This window comes from Canis aureus, chromosome 27 (assembly GCF_053574225.1).
Source record: "Canis aureus isolate CA01 chromosome 27, VMU_Caureus_v.1.0, whole genome shotgun sequence".
NCBI lineage: Eukaryota > Metazoa > Chordata > Mammalia > Carnivora > Canidae > Canis > Canis aureus.
In genome coordinates this window covers 23219634-23240202 of record NC_135637.1, presented here as the reverse complement: position 1 = coordinate 23240202, position 20569 = coordinate 23219634, and the positions used below count along the sequence as shown (strand labels likewise).

The following is a 20569-nucleotide window of genomic DNA, read 5'->3' as shown; positions in this document are numbered from 1 at the left end:
TTCTTCTGACCAGCTCCATAACAGGGAATATCGTGCCCCTTTTTTCAGTGAGAAAAAGGAGGCCGAAAGGCAGGGTGGTTTGCTCAAAATCACACAGCTAATTAGGTAGCAGAGGCAGGATTGGGACCCAAGAAGGTTCTACGCTCCTTCGAGGGGTCTTCCTGATTTTATTACCAGAGTCTTAACCTTCAGGTGTTACCTGAGATATAGCCAAAGCTCCCGATGGAGGGAACTTGGGTGGAATGAGCCAAATAGTGATCTTGGGGTTCTAGATGGTGGGGCAATGGGTGAAGATGCCTGTCCTTAAGGCAGTTATTAGAGATTCTGGAAGATACTCTGTCTAAGGGACCTCTCCCATGCTGCTGGTTGAGCCTGGCACACGGCACATCAGTGCTTTGGCCAGGACCTGGAGTCCTGCCATTTCTTACAAGCACTTCTGATTACATCCATCTCCGTTCTGTAACTCTCCATGGCTCCTCATCACCAAACCAATCATGAGCCAACTCCAGTCTCAACTCCCAACATTCCCCTCTCCGCTCTCATCCCCCGCCACCTACACATGATACTCCAGCAACACCACTGTCAAGAGGAATAGTTCCCTGTCTCCATGTGCCTCCAACCCTTTATGCTCTGCTGCTCCCTCCCCTAGCCAGCAATCCATTTCCATAAAGAGACAGCTGAAGCCGCCAGCCCCCCTCCCACAGCTAAGCTAAGGGCATCCTCTTTTGCTAACCCCCCACCTCCCACCCCCTGCCTGCCTACCATTCCTCTGGTAAGGAGCTTATCCCTCTGCTTGGCAAGTGGCTGCTCCTTGCTCTGCCTCTTGCAGACTGGGAGTCCCTCAAGGGAAGGGGCTGTATGGTCTCCTCCTTATCCCGGCATCCTGGCCTCCGATCTGTCCCAGAGTGGAGACTGAGTCAGTATCTGCTGAATGCAAGTAGTTCTTTAACAGGTATATTCCAACAATTTCCTCATCTGTGCCCTGAGAGAGGAAACCTTTCTCTGGATTGTCTGGCACCATAGTTAGCGAGCTGTAAGGGCTGCAGGGTGTGTGTTCACTGTTTCCCAAGAGCCTCGCTGGCTTGACCTCATCAGCAACCCCTCCACACACTGGACCATCGAGTGAATGAAAACGTTCCACTTTGAGAAAAAGTCTTGGGGTGGTCACGTTGCATGTCCAAGGTCACAAGATTAGCAAGTGCCAGATCCAGTCCTCTTGACTCAAGTGTAATTAATTTCAAAACAGCCGAACAAAGATCTGTCACACTAATACAAATTCGCTGTCAGTTTTCTCGCCTGCAAAATGGACTCGTGGCCGCTGACCTTGAAAGGGAGTTTTGAGAGATAAATGAGGCTCATGACTCCCACGTGCTGGTCCTCAGACCAGCATCCGAATCCTCCGATAAGGATGGTTTAAAATGGAGGATATCAGGTGCCAACCCAGACTTCATGAAGAAAAACAAAGAAAAGATTATTGGGGGTGGGAACTGGAATCTGTGATTTTAAAATGTTGCTTAAGTAATCTGATGTACAGCAAGTTTGGGGATCCCAAGATACCAAGGAAAAGCCTGGTACATAGTAGGTGCTTGACAAATGTTAACAGGACCCATATTATACCAACTAAGTTGCAAAGAAGACTGAGCGAACAATGATACAAATAAGTGGAAAACATCCCACACCTCAATATGAGTATTAAGGGAAATAAATAAGGTTCTGAAATAGGGACTTGCAAGGGGTCTCATGTAACTTGGGTGGTCAGGTAAATTCTCACCCCGGGAGAAGGAAAAGCAGGTGGGGACCCGAACATGTAGAACCCGGGAGGTCTGGATTTTATTTCAAGGGTCATGCAAAGCCATTGGGAGGTTTTGAGCAGAGAGTAACATAATCTGATTCACAGTTTAGAGGATTGCTCCTCTGTGCCGAGAATGGATGCAGAGGGGACAACAATGCCGTTAGGAGGCAATGGACCCTTCCAGTCTGGACAAAATGATATCTGGGATAAGTGTCGATGGAGCTGGCTAGTAGGGACAAACTTGGGGCTGGTTTGAAGGTTATGGGACTTGTAGATGTTCTGGTGGCAGCAGTAATTGCAGTATTTAGCTAATCCTTAACGTAACTGCAGGAGGTGGGTATTTCTGTTTGACTCATTTAACTAATAAAGAAACCATCTCTGAGAGGTCGAATAACTTATCCAAGGGCACACAGCAATGCATGTCTGAAAGCTGTGGATGCCAACATTCTTTGCCATCACATCAGACTTAAGTTTCACGAGGAAGGGTACCTGTCTAACCATTGTACACCTAGATGGAGCGTATCACCTGACACACAGTAGGTGCTGCATAAATCAGGAAGGAAGGAAGGAAGGAAGGAGGGAAGGAAGGAAGGAAGGGAGGGAGGAAGGAAGAAAAGGAGGAAGGAAGTTGCCCAGGGCCAGACCCAGCACTCCCGGCCCAGTCAACAACAAAGTTAGCTCCCTCTCTGTTCCCCCTCCCATCTGCTCGCCCTGCCTCTGTCCCTCTGAGCCTTCAGGTAAAGGACAAATACCTTCCCTGGGAGGGGAAACACAGTGATGCCCAATGTCATCACCACTCTATTTGATTAGCTCTGACACCAGCATCCGGGACACGTGTGCTGGGAGCCAAAGCAACTGTAGCCTGACCCCTGGTCTACGCGATCCCATCCTTATAACGATTTCCATGACAACAGCAACAGAAAGCCAAGGCTGTGAATTCCCTTTGATAGGAGCCGGATGCAGAGATGAGGAAGAAGGACTTTCAGAAGAATGAAGCTCTTTGATTCAGCTCGAGGCGCCTTCATTAAATACCACTATTTTTCAAGAACACACATTTTAACCCTGCAGAGGAAGGTTTCTCATGAATACTTAAAAAAGGAAGAAGAAGGAGGCACAAAACCATCCTGGTTCTTTTTCAAGAACAATCACCTGTAGGGAGGGGGATGCTGGGTGGCTGTGGCTTTAGGAGTATTTGTGGGGAGGTGAAGAGCTCACGGGCCCCCTGACAAAGAGGCTGCGTGAACCCGAGGCCTGGCCAAGTGCTCCACTATCTCAGCCCACATGAGGCAAGTCAAAAGGCCACCCATGTGGACAGCCAAACAGGCAGGCAAAAGAACCCCTAGATCCTACAATTAGAATCATGAGCTGGATATGAATCCCAGCCCTGCCACTCAGCTGCTATGCTGCCTTGGGCGTACCACTTTCCATCTCTCAACAGGATTTCCCCAACCGTGAGGTGGGCACAATATCACTTCCCCTGCCCCAGGGGTAGGAGAGGGTATGAGGATTGAGTGAGGTAACACATTGAAGCCCAGGTGATTCTGGTTTTCTGACCTGGCCATGGAGAGAATAGAGTGACCAACTGTCCTGGTTTGTCTGGGGCTTGCCCAGGACAGGGGACTTTCAGCCCTAAAACCAGGACAATCAAGGACAAGCCGGGATGGTTGGTCACACTAGCCAAGCATGGTTGCTAAACAAAGGAACTGCTAAAAATCCTAGAATTTTTGAGAGAGTAGAGCCGTTCCGTGTGGTCTCGTTTAACAGCATTGTGCCTGTGGGGTATTCTCTCCAAAAACCCACCAACCTGGTCCAATCATGAGAAAAGCATCGCAAAAACCCAGATTGGAGGGACACTTTACAGGATACCTGGCCAGTGCTCCTCAAAACTGTCAAGGTCGTGAAAAGCAAGGTAGGACTGGGAAACTGTCCCAGACCAGAGGAGAGACTGGGCATGCACAAAAGAGAACAGAGAAACTAATGATATCTAAATTAAGCCTAAAAATTAGTTTAGAAAAAAAACTGTGGTTGGGGGCAGGGGGAGGTTCTCCTGTAGCTAATAATCTCTACGTGAAACCTTTCATTTTACAGATGGGAAACTGATGCAGGGACAGGACGTGTAGAAGGCTCTAGATCCAGTTTCTAAGACCTGGAGCTAGACTCTGCTGCCTCTCACTGCTTGCCTGGGAACCCGCTGACCCTCATGAGCTCTAGAAGGAAGAGAGAAGATTACTGGTTTTGGAGTCAGGGAATGTGGGTTCAAGGCCCAGCTTTGCCTTTAACTGGCTGTGTGACCTCAGGCTAATCTCTCACCCTCTCTGTACCCTGGTTTCCTCATTAGGTGAATGAGTCCATTGACATTTATTCAGTATTTATTACATGCGGTGGACTGGATGGGCAACATCAGACACAAATAAAGCATAGTCCTGCTATCAGGAAGTATATAGTTTTGCCTGAGACTCCAAAAAATACGGATAACCCATCTGAGCTTCTGGGGATGGCAGGGCTAAGGCCATGTGATAGGAGGCCAGAGAAGGAAGAAGAAAGGAGGGCAAGAGCCTGAGAAGGTGAGGTGGTGAAGGCAGCAAGAAATACCTTCCAGCTCCCCACACCTGGCTTCAGCACAAATGGTTTACCCACAGGACGTGTGGGTGCACACATCAAAAGCATGGGCGCAACACCCCCAGTGGGGCTCTGAGCATCCATGCCTCGTTCCAGCTCCCTGTGGGGTTGGGTAGCCAGTCCTGTGTCCCTGCTCTGGGACCTCTCTCCCCAAGCCCCCACCACTCCACTGTGGGATCTGGCCCTCATATCTCTCAACACCTACCACCCCGGGCCATGCCGCCTGCACTTGGCACAGCCCAAGCCTGTCCCACCCCCCAAGGTCTCTGGCCTCTGCCTGGTCTCACTGCCCATCTGTCTCCAGTCCTTCTCTGAGGCTGCCAGGGAGGGTGGAGCCCTGAGTTCGAATCCCAGCTTGGACACTTTCTAGCTATGTGACTTTGGGTGGGTCTCGTCCCCTCTTTGCCACCTCCTTTGGGAACTGGAGATGATGTGCCATCCTGCATGGCATAATTGGTACATGGTGGGCACTCCGGCAGGTGACAGCCAAAGGTAACTCATTACCATTCTAATCGGCACTGTCGGTGGTGGTGGTTGTGCAAGCTTTGCTGTATTAGCACGATCACTGGTGGCTTCATCTCCAGCGACCACACACACATGCACACACCCACACGCACGTGCTGCACCCAGCCATTCTGCCTCAGGCCCCTATTCTGCCCATGTCCTTGAGGTGCATTCTATTTCAGCCCTGAAGAAGGGAACTGGGCTCATCAGTCATTTATAAGCCCATCCTCCTCATCCTCCACCTCCATGTGACCTGCCCAGCTAGCCCCTCAGTGTCGCCCATCTTCATGCAGGTCTGGGAAAGTCAGAGGTCACTGCTGTGGCCACAGCCATACCTGGGACAGAGAGCCACTGTCCCTGGCTGGCTGCAGCATCCTCCCCAGCCTGGTCCTAAAGGGACACCACGACACCCACCTGGCTGTGCACTTTCTCCAGCTCCTCCTTGCTGACCGACGTCTTGCCATCCTCCATGCTCCCCAGAAGGAGCTGCACATCTGACAGCAGTGCATGAGTCCTTTTGAGGTCCCTCCGAAGACGCTTCTCCACATCAAAGTCTCGATGGCCAATCTGGAAGCCAAGGGAAGGCTCTGGTGAGCTAAGATGGTAGAGCAGTGGACAGACAGGTTCCAAGTTCTCTGGAAGCAGGCTTGCCTGGTCTCAGATCCTGCCTCTGCCTCTCACACTGTGGGACCTTGGACAAGACCTTTCTCCTTTCCCCGAGCCTCACCTTCCACATCTGCAAAATGGGAACGGCATCAACCACACAGAGCTGTTATGGGAAGTAAGCAGCTGTTTAGCTGCAGGCCTGACTCATAATAAAGGCATGAGAATCTGAGCTGTGCTCCTTGCTGCTTTCACAGCCTGCAAGCATCAAAGTCACCGGCTCTCATCTTTTGCACCCAAGTCATCAATAAGGCCTCTCCCCACCTCATCAGTGCCTAGGGGTCAGGTGAGGCCCTCTGGTGACAGAAGTGAGGACAGCAGTTACCGGGGCTGAGACTAGCTAGGGCAAGAGAGCTAACTCCCCACTGGCTATTAATGCTATTCCTGTGGGTGCTCTGTCTCTGAGTTTATGAAAATTCATTGAGCTGTGCAGGTGGGGTACACCGTGCTTCCCCGCATGCATGTTACACCTCAGTAAATAGTTTTAAAATAGCTGTGCTGCTTTTGCTGGTCTAAATCGAGTTTTTTGTCCCTTGCGCTGGTCCCCTTTGCCAGGTTAAGGCACAAGGTCATTTTCTGCAAAGGGATGTTACCCAGAAGGGAGCACATTCCTTTCCCCCAAATCCTGAATGTCCTGCCCCTTCAAGTGGGCAGCTTTCCAGTGGCTCCTGCAGAAGCCACAACCTGGACTTGGTGTCAGGGGGGCGAAAACTCCCAGTGGCCGACAGTACAGGCTGAGATGAATGGAGGCAGGTGCAGGATTACCTGAGGCTGGACCCGAAACACTGACAGTCCGCTGTCTCCCCTAGAAATGGTGCTGATGGGGGGATCCCTGGGTGGCGCAGCGGTTTAGCGCCTGCCTTTGGCCCAGGGCGCAATCCTGGAGACCCGGGATCGAGTCCCACGTCGGGCTCCCGGTGCATGGAGCCCGCTTCTCCCTCTGCCTGTGTCTCTGCCTCTCTCTCTCTCTCTCTCTGTGTGACTATCATAAATAAGTAAAAATTAAAAAAAAAAAAAGAAAGAAATGGTGCTGATGGGAAAGACACTGAGTATCTCTGAAACTCGCAAAGAAACTAACAGCCCCCCTCTTTAGGAGACTGGCGGAAAGAATGAGGACCGATCAATCAGATGCGGAGTTTTCAAGAAAATGCAGCGGAGATGTTTGTGGGACCCAAATTCTACACACCTGGATACCTTTGTCTCTACAGAACCATTTCCTGGGATGCTCACAATGCCCCCAGAATATTCTAGAAAGAAGGTAGGGGTTGGAACAGGGTGGCCCAGGTTTTAAACCCTGGGGCCATTTGCTGGCAGCGGGAAGTATGGCTGAATCACGCCACCGCTCTGAACCCGAGGCTCCTGGTCTATAAATATAAGGTAAAAAAAAATAAAAATAAAAACTCTATCCTCCATGTTGAGATAAGACAAGGATCAGGCATGATAATGGATCAGAAAGCACTTTGTATGCTGTCAAGCGCTTTACAAATATAAAGAATTATGAGTATTGTCTGATGACCTAGAATGCACTCCTCTAGATTTTGCATTACTATTTCTCTGCTCCCAGTTTTGGATTCTTTGAAACATGCGTTGGTTCTTCAAATCTAACCTTTTTGTTCTCAGATGTATTGCTTTGTTAAGTTTCAAATACTGGTCTAATATATATATATACACACATACATAAATGTATATGTTATATAATCTCACCTGCCGAGCTAAGATCAGAACCGGGCATGGTGCCAGGCCCTTTGTCACATGTTATTGCATTTAACTCCTGTGACCGTCTCTTAAAAATAGACATTATTATTATTTTTATTGCCTTTATAAAAGCAGAAATAGCTAACATTTATAGAGAGCTTCCTAAGTGTCAGACACTGTTCTAAACACTTTATGGGAGTTAACCTGTTTGGACCTCTTGGAGAATCTATAAGGTGTGTAGTTATTACAGTTCCCATTTTACAGAAGATGAAGCTGAAGCCTACAGGGGGAGAAGAAAGTGGCCCAAGATCACACAGGTAGTAAGTGGCAGAGTTAAGATAGAAATCCAGCTGTCCAGGGGTACGTGGGTGGCTCAGCGGTTGAGCGTCGGCCTTTAGCTCAGGGCATGAGCTCGGGGTCCTGGGATCAAATCCTGCTTCCCCCTCTGCCCATGTCTCTGCCTCTCTCTCTCTCTCTCTCTCTCTCTGTGTGTGTGTCTCTCATGAATAAATAAATAAATAATCTTTAAAGAAAGAAAGAAAGAAAAGAACAGAAAAGAAAAGAAGAAAAAGAAATCCAGCTGCCCTGATCAGAAAAAGGTAATTTCAGTGCAATGTATGATAACAGAGGTAGGTTTTGCTCCTTCGTCTAAGAGAAAGTATTGTGGAAGTACAGAGGAGTGTCAGCCAGCTACGGCTGAGATGGGATCAGAAAGAGGCCTAGGTAAGTGGGAGCCAGGTGAGGTGCAGGGAAGGGCATTCTAGGAAGAAGCCACACCATGAGCAAAGACAGAGAGCTGAGAAAGTCTCGTATATCTGGTTCCAGGTGATTAGCATGAGGGCATAAAACACGAGGTGGAGTAGGTCGTAGAGCAAGAGAAGTCACCTGGGGCTAGCTCACGTCTTGTAAGCGATGTGAGACTCATGTACCGTCTCGGGAAAATGGAGGTATAGCTGATGCAATTAGTAGAGTAAGGAATCTTCTCAAGGTTCTGGTGTGGCTCTGCAGGGAGGATTCTAACCCAGCATTAGAATGCAAGTCTCTAACCATTGCACTGTAGCGCTAGGGGAACCTGAATCCTGATTCACTAACTCGAGCCCAGGTTCTTCACCACGGTTGCATTCAAGCAGCATACTTGGCATCTTTCTTATTTTCTATCTGTTCTTGCTCTTTACACATCCCAGAGTATAAGGAGCATTCAGTCTCCTGCAGGGCAGGTTGGCATCAGGGGCATCCCCTGATGTTGGTGCTGACCACGGCTCAGAAGACCCTGAAAATGCTGTCACTCTGCCTCCTTTCCAGTGGGATGTTTGCAAATGAAACTTAAACAAAAATCTCAGACCACGTCACCCTCCCCTTCATAATGAATTGCAACAAGAGAGGAGAGCAAAAAAAGAGAGAGAGAGGGAGAGCTCATTAGGTTAATGGGAAATAAATGTCATTCTGCAAGTTCACATTCTGTAGCACAGAGATTCAAATTTGGATAAAGCTGGTGAATAATTAACCAATAAATCTAAATGATGTTTAGTGTTGTTGTGGGAAACTATATTCAAATCTCAACTGTTTCAACATTAATCACAAAGCCAAATTGCCTGGGGCAGTTGTTAAATGTCTGTTGAGCACTTAAAAAATATAAGCTGGAAATGCTGGTAGGGATAATCAGCCACTTTACAGATGGGGAAATTGAGGCTAGGCAAGAGAATGGATAACATTCTGAAAAAATCAACATGGGCAACTAAAGGTTTCTTTTAATTAACTGGACCTTAATCATTTTTAAGCAGCATAGTGCTAGATTTTAAAAATACTGGCTTTCAAATAATACAGACTTCATTTCAAGTCTACTTAGGCCACTTACAAGCTATATGATCTTGAACAATTTGTTTTAGCTTTTGAGCCTCAATTCTATTATTTATAAGAAGGAACTAATAATAACAAACAGAGTATGTCAGAAAAAATTACAATCAAATAGTTATCTACAAGGCGCCTGGTGGTTCAGAGGTTAAGCATCCGACTCTTGGTTTTGGCTTAGGTTATGATCTCAGGGTTGTGGGATGGAGCCTGACATTGGGCTCTGTGCTCAGCTTGGAGTCTGAGATTCTCTTTCTCTCCCTCTGCTCCTCCCCCAGCTTGCTATCTTTTAAATAAATAAATAAATAAATAAATAAATAAATAAATAAATAAAATCTTTAATATAAAAAAATTTCAAAAGCAAGAAAGGAATAAAAGAAGAAGCAAAGAAAGGAGACAATAAGACAGCAAATATTAAACACAAAATAAAAGAATAGAGGGACAGCTGGGTTGCTCAGTGGTTGAGCATCTGCCTTTGGTTCGGGGGTGGTCCCAGAGTCCCAGGATTTAGTCCCATATTGGGCTCCCCAAGAGGAGCCTGCTTCTCCCTCTGCCTATGTCTCTGCCTCTCTCTATATGTCTCTCATGAATAAATAAAATCTTTTAAAAAATAAGAGAATAGAAATAACTCCACATATATCAGTCATTCCAATAAATGTAAATGAATTAGAATCTCCTATAAAAAATTTGAGACTGAAATGCTGAATTAAACAAAACATACACACACACACACACACTTGGAAGAATTGAACATGAAGGAATTTAAAAATGTCTTGCAGCCAAACTAACTAAAAGAAATCAAGCAAAATAAAATAAGGCAAAAATCATTCATGGAGAAAAGACAGACCACATAATAATCAAAGGAGCAATCTGCTAAGTAAATGAAACAATAATAAAATTCGGTGCACCCAAAAATATAATCTCAAAACATGGAGAAACATGGAGTTCCCTTGGAGAAACTATTGCTCATGTGCACAGTGAGATGTATATAAGAATAGGCACTGTAGTTTTGTGTCTTAGGACAGAAACAACTGAATATCCACCAGTGGAAGAATAGAATTACAAATAAAAATAGTACTGTGTAGCAGTTAAGATGAATGAATTAGAGCTACACGTATTATCATGGACTGGTCTCACAAACATGGTGAAAGCAATAAATTGCAGAATCATATTACTGTATGTGGTTAAAGTTTAAACACATATGCCAGGGAATTCCATACTCCAACCATAGGATGATAGTCTCCTCTGGGAGGCAAGGAAGAAGGAAGGGGGAAGGAGAGAGGAGGAGGAGCTTTAAGAATGGAAACCACAGGGGCTACCAACTGTTTCTGAAGTGTGTTTTCCTTAAAAATATCTGAATCTGAAACGGCAAAATTTTAATTTATGTGAACCCTGGGTGCTTGGTGCATAAGCACTGATTCTATTATTCATTGTACTCTTTCATGTGTTTGGCAAACATCTTAATAAAACTTTAGAAAATTACCAAATGCGATCATTTATTTAAGGGTTCCAGCTTAGTGACTAACACCAAATTAGCATTTTATTCATTTCTAGTCACCTTCCGTTTGCACAGAAAATGTTTCATTTCAGCAACATCTATAAAAAAAAACCTTTCTTTACTGAATTACCTACTTTGTCTCCTTCAGTGGACCATGCTGAATAGAATGTCACCTTCTCCCAGTGATTTCTTGCTATCATTCTAGAGTCAAATATTGGGCTGGGCTCTCTTGCACTAATGCTAAAGAAAGAGTAACCCCAATGGCTCTGCACTCACTGGCCGGATTGGCTTGGCTGAGACACTAGAAAATTCAGAGCAGGAAGATGATAAAGCTTTCCTGTCCATTCCTTCAGCTTCCAACCCTGACATTCAGTGCTATGGTGGTCCTGCCCCAGGACTCACTCGATCAATTAAAAAAAAATACAGGGGCTCCTGGGTGGCTCAGTTAGCTAAAGTGTCTGCCTTTGCCTCAGGTTGTGATCCCGGGGTCCTAGGATTGAACCCTACATGGGCTTCCTGTTCGGTGGGTCCTAGGATTGAACCCTACATGGGCTTCCTGTTCTCCCTCTCCTGCTCCCTTGTGCCTATGCTGTTTCTCTTTCTCTCTCTCTGTCAAATAAATAAATAAAATCTTTTAAAAATGCACAATGAGCACCTATTTGTCTAAGGCCTGGCTGCCCTACATGACCGTTTGAAGAGGGGCCCACATTCCTTTGTGACCAGAAAGAGTAACTCTGGTGATTGACAGTGAGATCATTGCTAATTAAAAGACACTGAATGCCCATTAAGCAAAGACATTAAAATACACTCCTGTGATACTTGAAAAGAAATCACAGAAGCCACAGGCATCTCTCTCCGAAAGCCGGGCTTCATGCAGAGGCAGTACAGGCAGGGCAAGGAATATCTGGGAAATAGAGGAGTGATTCTCCCCAACTGGGAAATCAGGAGCTGGCGCTGTGCTCTGCTGCCTGCCTTATTTACAGCTGTGGATTTTTTTTTTCAAAGGGGTAGGTGGATTTTGTGCTCAAAGGACATTTGGTCATGTTTGCAGGTATTTCTGGTTGTTACAATGAAAGAGGGATGGTCTGCTGCTGGCATTTAGTAGATGGAGGCCTGGGATGCTGCTTGACATCCCACAGTGCATGGGACAGCATCCCTACAGCCAAGGATGGCATGGTTTGAAATGTCCACGGGGCCACAGTCGAGAACCTTGGTATACCACCATGGCAACCCCCCTCCACACACACACACAACAAGGCTCTGCCCTCCAGAAGCTCAGAGCCGGTTCATTAGTTCACCCAAAGCCATAAAGCCATGAAGACACAGAAGCAGCCCCAGCTAGGGCTTCTTCTTCTTTTTTTTTTTTTTTTTTAAAGATTTTATTTATTTATTCATAGACACAGAGAGAGAAAGGCAGAGACACAGGCAGAGGGAGAAGCAGGCTCCATGCAGGGAGCCCGATGTGGGACTTGATCCCCGGTCTCCAAGATCACACCCCAGGCTGCAGGCGGCACCAAACTGCTGCACCACAGGGGCTGCTCCCCAGCTAGGGCTTCTTTTTCCTTTTCTTTTTCTTTCTTTTTTAATCCCAGGGTTTGGGATTAGGCCCTGAGCCATAGGCAGAGGCTCAACCACTGAACCACCCAGGTGTACCCCCCCCCCTCACCTCCCCTAGCTAGGGTTTCAAGCTACATGTGCTTGACTCTGAGCCTGGTTGCTGCTAACAAAAGTCTTATTCTCACAAGGCCAGCTGCAAACACAGCGGCCATTCGCATTCATCCCCTTAAGCCAAGGGCTAGGCTGCCTATCCTCCCGCCCTGACAGCTGCTGAAGGCAAGGCGACCTTGTCTGTCCCTGCTGGCCAGGCCTCCTCTGTTTTCTCTCATGGCCCTTCCAAGAACCCTGCTGTGTGTGGACCCCCCCTCCCCCGCCAGAAGGTGTCCTTTGAAGACCCAGTGCATGTGGACAGGGCCAGAATTGATGGGCAAGAGGGCATTTGGGAGGAGCAAGTGGAGGCTAGCTGAAATGACCAGCTTCTGAGTTTTCCTGAAGACTTATTGAGCTGCCCTCCCCACCCCCCACCTTGAATCCATTTCTCTTAACAGGGCCTGGAGGCAGGGAATGTGTTCTCTGGAAGGTCTGCTGATGATTTCCTCTTACCTGATCACAGAGGGTTCCAATCAAGCCTTCCAAATCCTGCTTCTCATGGAGGACCATCTGCTTCTCCTCGTATTCTTGTTCCAGCTGCATTTCCAGCTGGCGGAGCTGCGGGCAGAAAGGGCAGATGCAAAAGTAGGATAAATGAGCTCCATCCGGACAAAGCCCACAAGGCAGGGAGACTGTCTGGAGGAGGGGGCGACTGGGAAGCTCGCAGTCCCTTAGCCCCGTCCCACGAAGGCCGCCCTAGCGATTAGGAGGAAGGCGTCTCTGTCGGAGAACTCAGGAGCCTAAGAGCTTGGGAGCCCCACAATTATGAGGAGAGCTGGTCTGTGATGGCAAGCCCCCTGCCACTCACCATGAAGCCCTTGCCCCCAGTTCCCTACCCATTCCCTACCAACTGTTTCCTTCCTATGCCATGACCTTGCTTGAATATTGGCAAAATCTTGGCACTCTGACTTTTAAGGCTCTGGGCCACATTTACCCAACATGTTAAAATGCATCCACCTTCTTTCTCAAATAGACTGTGGATCCATTTTTTTTTTTGGGGGGGGGGTTGCATTTGCAATTACTCAGTGTTGTAGACTACATGTTCAGGTCTCTCCAAAATTCCTATGTCAACCTTCTAAATCTCTCAGGTAGTATTATTTGAAGATGCAGCCTCTGGGAGAGAATGGGGTTCAGATAAGGCCAGGATGGTGGAGCCTCCACACTGGGGTCAGTGCCCTTATAAGAAGAGACAGCAGGGACCTCAAGAGGCCAGTTTGTCTGTAAGCCAGGAAGAAGGTCCCTCACCAGATGCCCAGTCTGCTGGCACCCTGATCCTGGACTTCACAAAAAATCTCCAGAACTGCGAGAAGTAAATGTTTGTCATTTAAGCCCCCAATCTGTGATGATTCATTATAGCAGTCCAAACAGACTAAGACATTTAGGATCTGAGCAACTCATTTCATTTACATCTGGCTCTGATTTCTCTACTCACCCAGCAGAGGCAGGTGTTCTCCACTAACGTGAATACCCCACGACAACCGCTCTGCACACCCTCTTCCCCGCCAGCCTCTCTCCTATATGCTATCTTGCCCACCCTTCACCCTCCCTTTCCAAGCTGGATCAATGACCCTATTGCCCTGGTGGGCAAACTGAGTCCAAGAGAAGTTCTAAAGTACACACTCCTAAGTCAGTTGCCGCTAAAAGCAGTTACTGTTCCACCCTCTGGCCCCAGTTCTTCTGTCACCCTGGACAGCCATCAGCATTCCCACCCTGGTGGTTAAAGCAATTGATTTCCTGCCACGGCAAGAGACAGACGGAGCAGAGTGGGCACTAGATGTGAGGTCCAGGGGAGCATCTGTCATCAGGAGAAAAACACCTTTCTCTGACCTCATGCTCCCCCTTTATAAATCTGTCCACAGAAAAGCCTCAGGAGGGCCTGGGTCACAACTCCACCTCATCGGAGCCCTGGCTCAGGGCACTCATGATGCTTTGAGGCACTTCTACAATGCACCAGAAATTGTGCAACCTTCACGGGAGGGCACGAGGGCAGGGACTGGGGGCTTCCATCTCCTGACCCATGGAGGGCAAAAAGAAAGTACTGATTGATGGTCATTTATGGAGAAAGCAAGTCCATTTCAAAACTTTCTTTCAAGAGTGAGAGACACAAGGCCCTCTCCTCATATGTGCTTTTAGTGTGAAGACTGGCAAAGCTAAGATCCATTTTGAAAAATACACAAAAGAATAAAAAGTCTGTATCAAGCAAGAGGGTGATGGGTATGCAGGTGGAGGACTGAGGAAAGTCCATGCTGGAATGAGTGTGGGAACGACTGAGTTAAGAGGTTGTTGAATGCAAGACTTATCAGAGCCTTTGGCAAATTCCCTTATGGGAAGCTAAAGGGTAGAGCATTGCCCAATGCTGACTTCTGTCAATACTTCCCAAACATTTGCAAAAGAAAAAGAATTTAAGTCTACTGTTTTTGTTAAGAGACTGGGCTTTGGAGTGAGACACACCTAAGTTCAAGTCCCAGCTTGGCTACTTCCCGGCTGGGTAACTTTGGGCAACTCATTTCACCCCTTGAACTCTGGTTTCCTCATCTGTGAACCAGAACAACAAACTTTACAGAGTTCTTCAGAAGAGCAAAGATGCTGGTGGACATCAAGACCCAAGCCTGGTGCATGGCGCCCATTGGGTGTTCAAAGAATCCCATTTATTTCTCCCAGATATGTAAGAATGGAAAAGAAGCAGAAACTGGCCCCTCCATGCTAACTCCCGGTACTTTACAGTTTACAAGGCACTTCTCATTCTTTTATCTCACCTTCACAATAGCACAGGAAGGCAGAACATTTTCTATCCCTTCTTCTATTTCATGGGAGTCTCAGGAGGTTCTGAGACTTAACTCAGGGACACTCAGATCGGGATGAGTCCAAAATCATTGACTCTTTCTTTCCAATCCTGAGGAATTTGGGAAGGAATGCACTTGCTTCCTTAGAATGATCCATGTGAAGCCCCAGAGGGACTGAGCTTGAATGGGACCCCAAAAGGAATATTTGAAGAGCAGGACAGATGCAGTAGCATCAACCACTGGGGGTGAAGAATGGGTTCGGCTCTCAAACACCCCCCTGCAGTGAGGGCAGGGTACCAAGGAAGTCAGATCTGCCCGAGGATGTGCTCAGCTAGACTCCCATTTCCTGCCAAGGTTCTGACAATCACCAAGGCTCTCCTCAGTCCTGCCCAAGAGGATGCTCGGCTGTGAGCTCTGAAAGGTGCCAAGTCCCCACACCCTCCTTCTCTTGGATGGGTGAATCACACCTGGGAGCAAATGAACCACCCGGCTGGTTCCCTGGCTCCTCTGAAGGGCCGGCTGCATGGAAATCCACTAGTGCTTGTAAGTTTCCAACAAACAAGGATTGTTTGTACGTGTCCAACAAACAACGATTATATTACAAAACTGCGCAATATTTCCCCATCTGAGATCTCCTTGAGTCTTCACTGTGACCCTGCATGTAGCCATATTATCCTATTTTACAGATGACAACAGTAAGGCTAAATACTATCAAGGTTATGGGGTTTTTCCAACACCCCACACTTGGTAGTTGATGACTTTGGGACCTGACCCAAGCCCCCATTGACTTGACTCCAAGTAAAGCAGCAACATTGGCTTTCTTGTATGACTTATAAATTGACTGTGGGTGACCAGCACTGGATACAGAGCAAGATGTCAAAGAATAGCCTGGAGTTGAACAGTAGTTAAGGCTTAAAGTCACTTTCCCAAGATGGCACAGTTGTTAAGGTGGAAGGACAATGATCCAACACCCAGGCCCACAAGCCCTACAGCTCTAGAGGTCTCTGTGGACAGACCACTGAAGGAGCCAATAATGGGAATAAGCTTTGGGAAATGCTATCTGGCCCTTTTCTGGAGACCCAAATGCACACAAGACTATGAAGGACCTGGAGGGGGTCCCACAGTGAGAAAACCTATTCACTGAGCCATAATCCCAAGCTTTCCAGCCATTCCACTTAAAAGATTCATCTTCTATTCACATCAGTCAATGCATCTGTAAGGATGTTTATCTCAGCAATGGTTAGAGGAGCAGAAAATCCGAAAACCCTAAATACCCAACCACAGGAGACTTGTTGAACAGATTACAGCGGGTGCCTCAGGTGGACTGCTTTTAAAGCTCTTAAATATGTAAGTTAGAGCTGTATTTACTGACATGGAAAGAAGTCCAGGACGAATCGCTGTGTGAAAATAGTGGGCTTTGAGAAAGCATGACCCCATTTAGGGAAAACGATATTGCAATAAATATGTATGTGTGTGTACACAATGACAGAGAGCAATGAAGTGACTTTTAAAATAGTATTAATGATGTTTCTAGGTGGTAAGATTTCAAGGATTTATTACTTTCTTGTCCACTGTTTGAAATGTCTGCAGGAGCTTAGATGAAGTGTAAGAAAATATTTGCAAAAGGAAATAGCCAGAAGAGACTAGTCCCCTTCTTGAAACATGTAAGCCCTTTCCCCAAGCTATAAGGTCACATGGCATGATGGGCTTATGGGTGGATATCTTGAGGGTTATTATGCTCGACAGTTCCAGAGGCTTCTGGAAGTTCCAGGACCATATTTAAGACAGGTACTTTTGCTCCAGCACCCATGACAGCTAAGGTCTTAGCTTAGGTGGATGCAGGAACAGTCTGACCCCAGGCCCTAGATTCCATCCCTTTCCACCCCACTCTAAGGAAGATGGCATCAAGACTGGATCTGCAAGGGCCCAAGGGCACATACCCGCTTCTGACAGGACTGACGGACATCTTCCAACTCCTCCTCCTGATCCTCACGGTCCTTCTGGTGCATTTGCTTCATCCGCTCGATCTCCAGCTCGAACCGCTGGCGGAGCTGCAGGGCAGCAAGAAGAGCAGCACATGAGGGCAACCCACACCAACCATGTCATCCTGCTCATTCTATCTGCATTTTTCATTTCTGGAGTGCAGGGTGAGAGTCAAGTAATCCCCGCAGGCACCCAGGAGGGGCAGAAAGGAGATGGATAAATGGCCCCCGTGCTACCTCTCCCTTCCTGCAGTCATTACAAACATCAGTTATCAATCATGCTCTTGGGGATCCCTGGGTGGCTCAGTGGTTTCACACCTGCCTTCAGTCCAGGGCGTGATCCTGGAGACCTGGGATCGAGTCCCACATTGGGCTCCCTGCCTGGAGCCTGCTTCTCCCTCTGCCTGTGTCTCTGCTTCTCTCTGTGTCTCTCATGAATAAATCAATCATGCTCTTTCCCACTGACTTTAGAAGGAAGGATCCTTCTCAACACTTTTAACACAAAGCAAATAAATGTGTCAGCCTTGGAGCCAGCATCAGTGAGGGTTTTTTGGATGGGCGGATAGGTGGGTGGATGGATGGCAGAATGGAAGTTTCTTTATGAAGATAAAAGGCCTACAGAGGGAGACCACTTGCCCCAAAATGTCACCATGGACAATCCACTTGGCTACTGGTTGCTTTGTGGGAAACCACCACATTAGGACGCTTTAGGAGAATTCAGTGAGATTGTCCGTGTAAAACACCTAGCACGTTGCCTGGCACACGAATAGGCCTTTCTCGTTTGAAAACAGACAGAAAGGGCTGCCCCCCTCCCTTCCTAGGAAAACAAAATTAAGAGCTGTGTCCCCATGGAGGAGATGACTTTTTAAAATGAGAGCCTCCAAAACTTGCTCGGAGCTGACAAAGAGCCATGATCCATGACATTTTTAAACTATGTGATTATGTATAGAAGGTTCTAGAATCGAAAGCAGATGTCGTAGGTTCCTGTTCCAGTTCAAGATTTTCTTTTCTTGATCTTTGTAATTGAGGGACTGACCTAAGCTCTTGCTTCACAAATTCTGTAGCATGTTAGCATTAAATAATAAGATTTTTGAAAAAACTTACATTCCAGGGCTTCACCCTAGACCTGCCAAATCAGAAGAATCTCCAGGTGCCAGGCTCCGAGCATCTATACTTCTAAGCTTCCATTTATCTGGGCTCTAATGCTGCTGGTCTTGAAGCGGCATTTGGAACCCAATACAGTAGATGGGTTGCAATGTAGAAAATTTCTGATCATTTACCACACCAAGCAGCACCTCTCACCAAGCCCTCAGAAGGTTACAATTGCTGTCCCTACCATGGAAATTAAATTGCAAAAAAAACCAATCTTAGTCTTTTAAAATGTTGACAATATTCTCTACTATGCAGAACTGTGGTGGAGAGGAGAAAGGAGAGTGTACCACAGAGCCCCTATTACAGTTCCTGGCATAAAGTAGGCTCACTTTAAATGTCAGCCTCCTTCCTCGGCTCCTTTAAAATGACAGAGGTTATGGGAAGATAATCCAAAACGAGGAGCTTAAGCAAGTAAATATAATATTTCTTTTTCATTTTTTTTCTAGCCCCTTGGACACCCCTGACTTCTGCAATACCATTTATGTCAAGCTTATATGAGTTAACATAAAATTCCCTGGAAAAAGTGCTATATTGTGATCAATAAATATCTCCCGGATGTCTACAAGGGCACAGTGCAGCGTGAGGTTTTGGGCAAAGCTCAAGTGATTCAAGTGTTGCGTCAGCCTCACCTTTTGTGCACGCTAAGGATGGAAAATTAGGAAGGATGCATTAACTTTCGGGTCCCTGAGGTCGCAGGAATACATTTCTGCTCCCGAGCACCATGGGGTCCCCTGATGGTATCTTAAAGAACTTAACAGAATTTTCCGGAGGACTCACTTTATTCTTGACTCTGGGTTGTTATGCCAGCTGCTGCATCCTCCATGTCTCTTAAAGATCTACACAGATATTCCACCTCTTTCATGAGCCTCCCTGGATTCCTAGCTGGAGCTGGGGGAAGCCAGGGGATTGACAAGGCTCCAGTTTCATTGTACAGATGAGGAGACTGAAGTCTAGAGAAGATAGTGGGTTTGCCTATGGTCATAGGGATGTCTTGAGGGTCCCATGTGAATGTGACCATATTTCAGTGCTTTGAATGCCACAGGACTTTCTTGCCTCTGGGCGTTTGCACGGGTTGTTCCTCCTGCCTGGAACTCTCTTGGTGCCAACTCGGACTCATCCTTCAGTACATGTCACTTCCTCCAGGAAATCTTCCCTGATTATTCCCCCAACCCTGCTCCCAAGACCAGATATGCAAATTAAGCTTTCTCATGATACTCAGCATGACTATAAACTTCCAGAAGGCAGAGGGGCACATCTGTCTTGTTTTGTTTTGTTTTGTTTTTAGAGAGAAAGAGAGAGAGTAAGGTGGGGGGAGGGCAGGGAGGGCAGGGCAGAGGGAGAGGGAGAAAGAGACAATCCCAAGCAGGCATGGAGCTTGACACAGGGCTCATCCCAGGAACCTGAGCCAAAATCGAGAGTAATGCTCAACTGACTGAGCCAACCAGGCGTCCCTTGTCTTGTTTACCCCGGCATCCTTAACATCCACACCTTGCACGAGCAAAGAGGTGCTTGATCAATTCTCATTGGCTGAGTGAGTTAAAGGAACTCTGTTTTCTGAACTGCCCCAGACTCCGTCCCTCCATGCCCGCCACACCCAGGTCTCAGTACTTGGTAGGTTCCGTGCCAGTAAGTGAGTGTAAGGGAGAAGCCAGGGCAGGCACCCCAACCTTCCCACTCCTGCTTCCCCCTTATCCCTCCCCCCACTTAACCAGAGCTGCTCAGAGTTCATCTACTTTACTTATTTATGCTACCACGTCAGATTATCTAGAAAGTGATCTCCACCTTATAATCACTTCGAAGTCATTGCCACTTGTGAAATGCCACATGAGCAATTTCTTTCCAGTTAAGCCTCAAAAAAAAGCTCCGCTTCCCCTTGAAAAGCTGGTTTGTTTTTACCTTGGGATAACACAGAGCAGGCAACTCACATTTCCTTTCTCTCTCTGGCCACCAGGAATTTTAGAGCTGAAATCATTAAGTGTATGAGTTCGTTTGTTTTGTGTATTGGCTTATTAATTCACAATCCCCAAACCTCCTAGGTGTCTATTTTAGTGTGTGTTTTTCTGGCTTGTGTTGTTTTATTTATAATTTTTCTATTTTATGATGCATTCAAGGCTCTATAAGCCGCTTTGAATCTTTGTGGAATGAGGCGGGCATATCAGCAAACGAACCGACAAAGAACATATTCATCAGATAATACTTCGTTAAGGATGATGACGGAACAGAGGACTAGCTGAGGACAAAGCACAAACCTGGGGCAATGTATTGACAAGTCCTTAAAACAGGGAGACCGACATTCCTCTTAGGACTCAACTGCCTCAACGTTAAT

The 20569-nt window shown here is 47.0% G+C and overlaps 1 protein-coding gene and 1 long non-coding RNA gene across 5 annotated transcripts in view; one reads left to right on the top strand and one right to left on the bottom strand.

Annotated features, from left to right (window-relative positions):
* Positions 1–20569, bottom strand: part of MYO18B (myosin XVIIIB) — a 255491-nt gene that overhangs the window by 91760 nt on the left and 143162 nt on the right. For all 4 annotated transcript variants that reach the window (XM_077876109.1, XM_077876111.1, XM_077876110.1 and 1 more), the window contains exons 32-34: positions 17050–17160; positions 12780–12884; positions 5330–5482 (exon numbers count right to left, since the gene is read on the bottom strand). In XM_077876109.1, the coding sequence (XP_077732235.1) occupies positions 5330–5482; positions 12780–12884; positions 17050–17160 (369 nt within the window). The remainder of the gene's footprint in view (positions 1–5329; positions 5483–12779; positions 12885–17049; positions 17161–20569) is intronic.
* Positions 6825–18808, top strand: LOC144300070 (uncharacterized). Its single transcript, XR_013366713.1, has 2 exons — positions 6825–6955; positions 18690–18808. It is a non-coding gene; the product is annotated as an uncharacterized LOC144300070 (long non-coding RNA).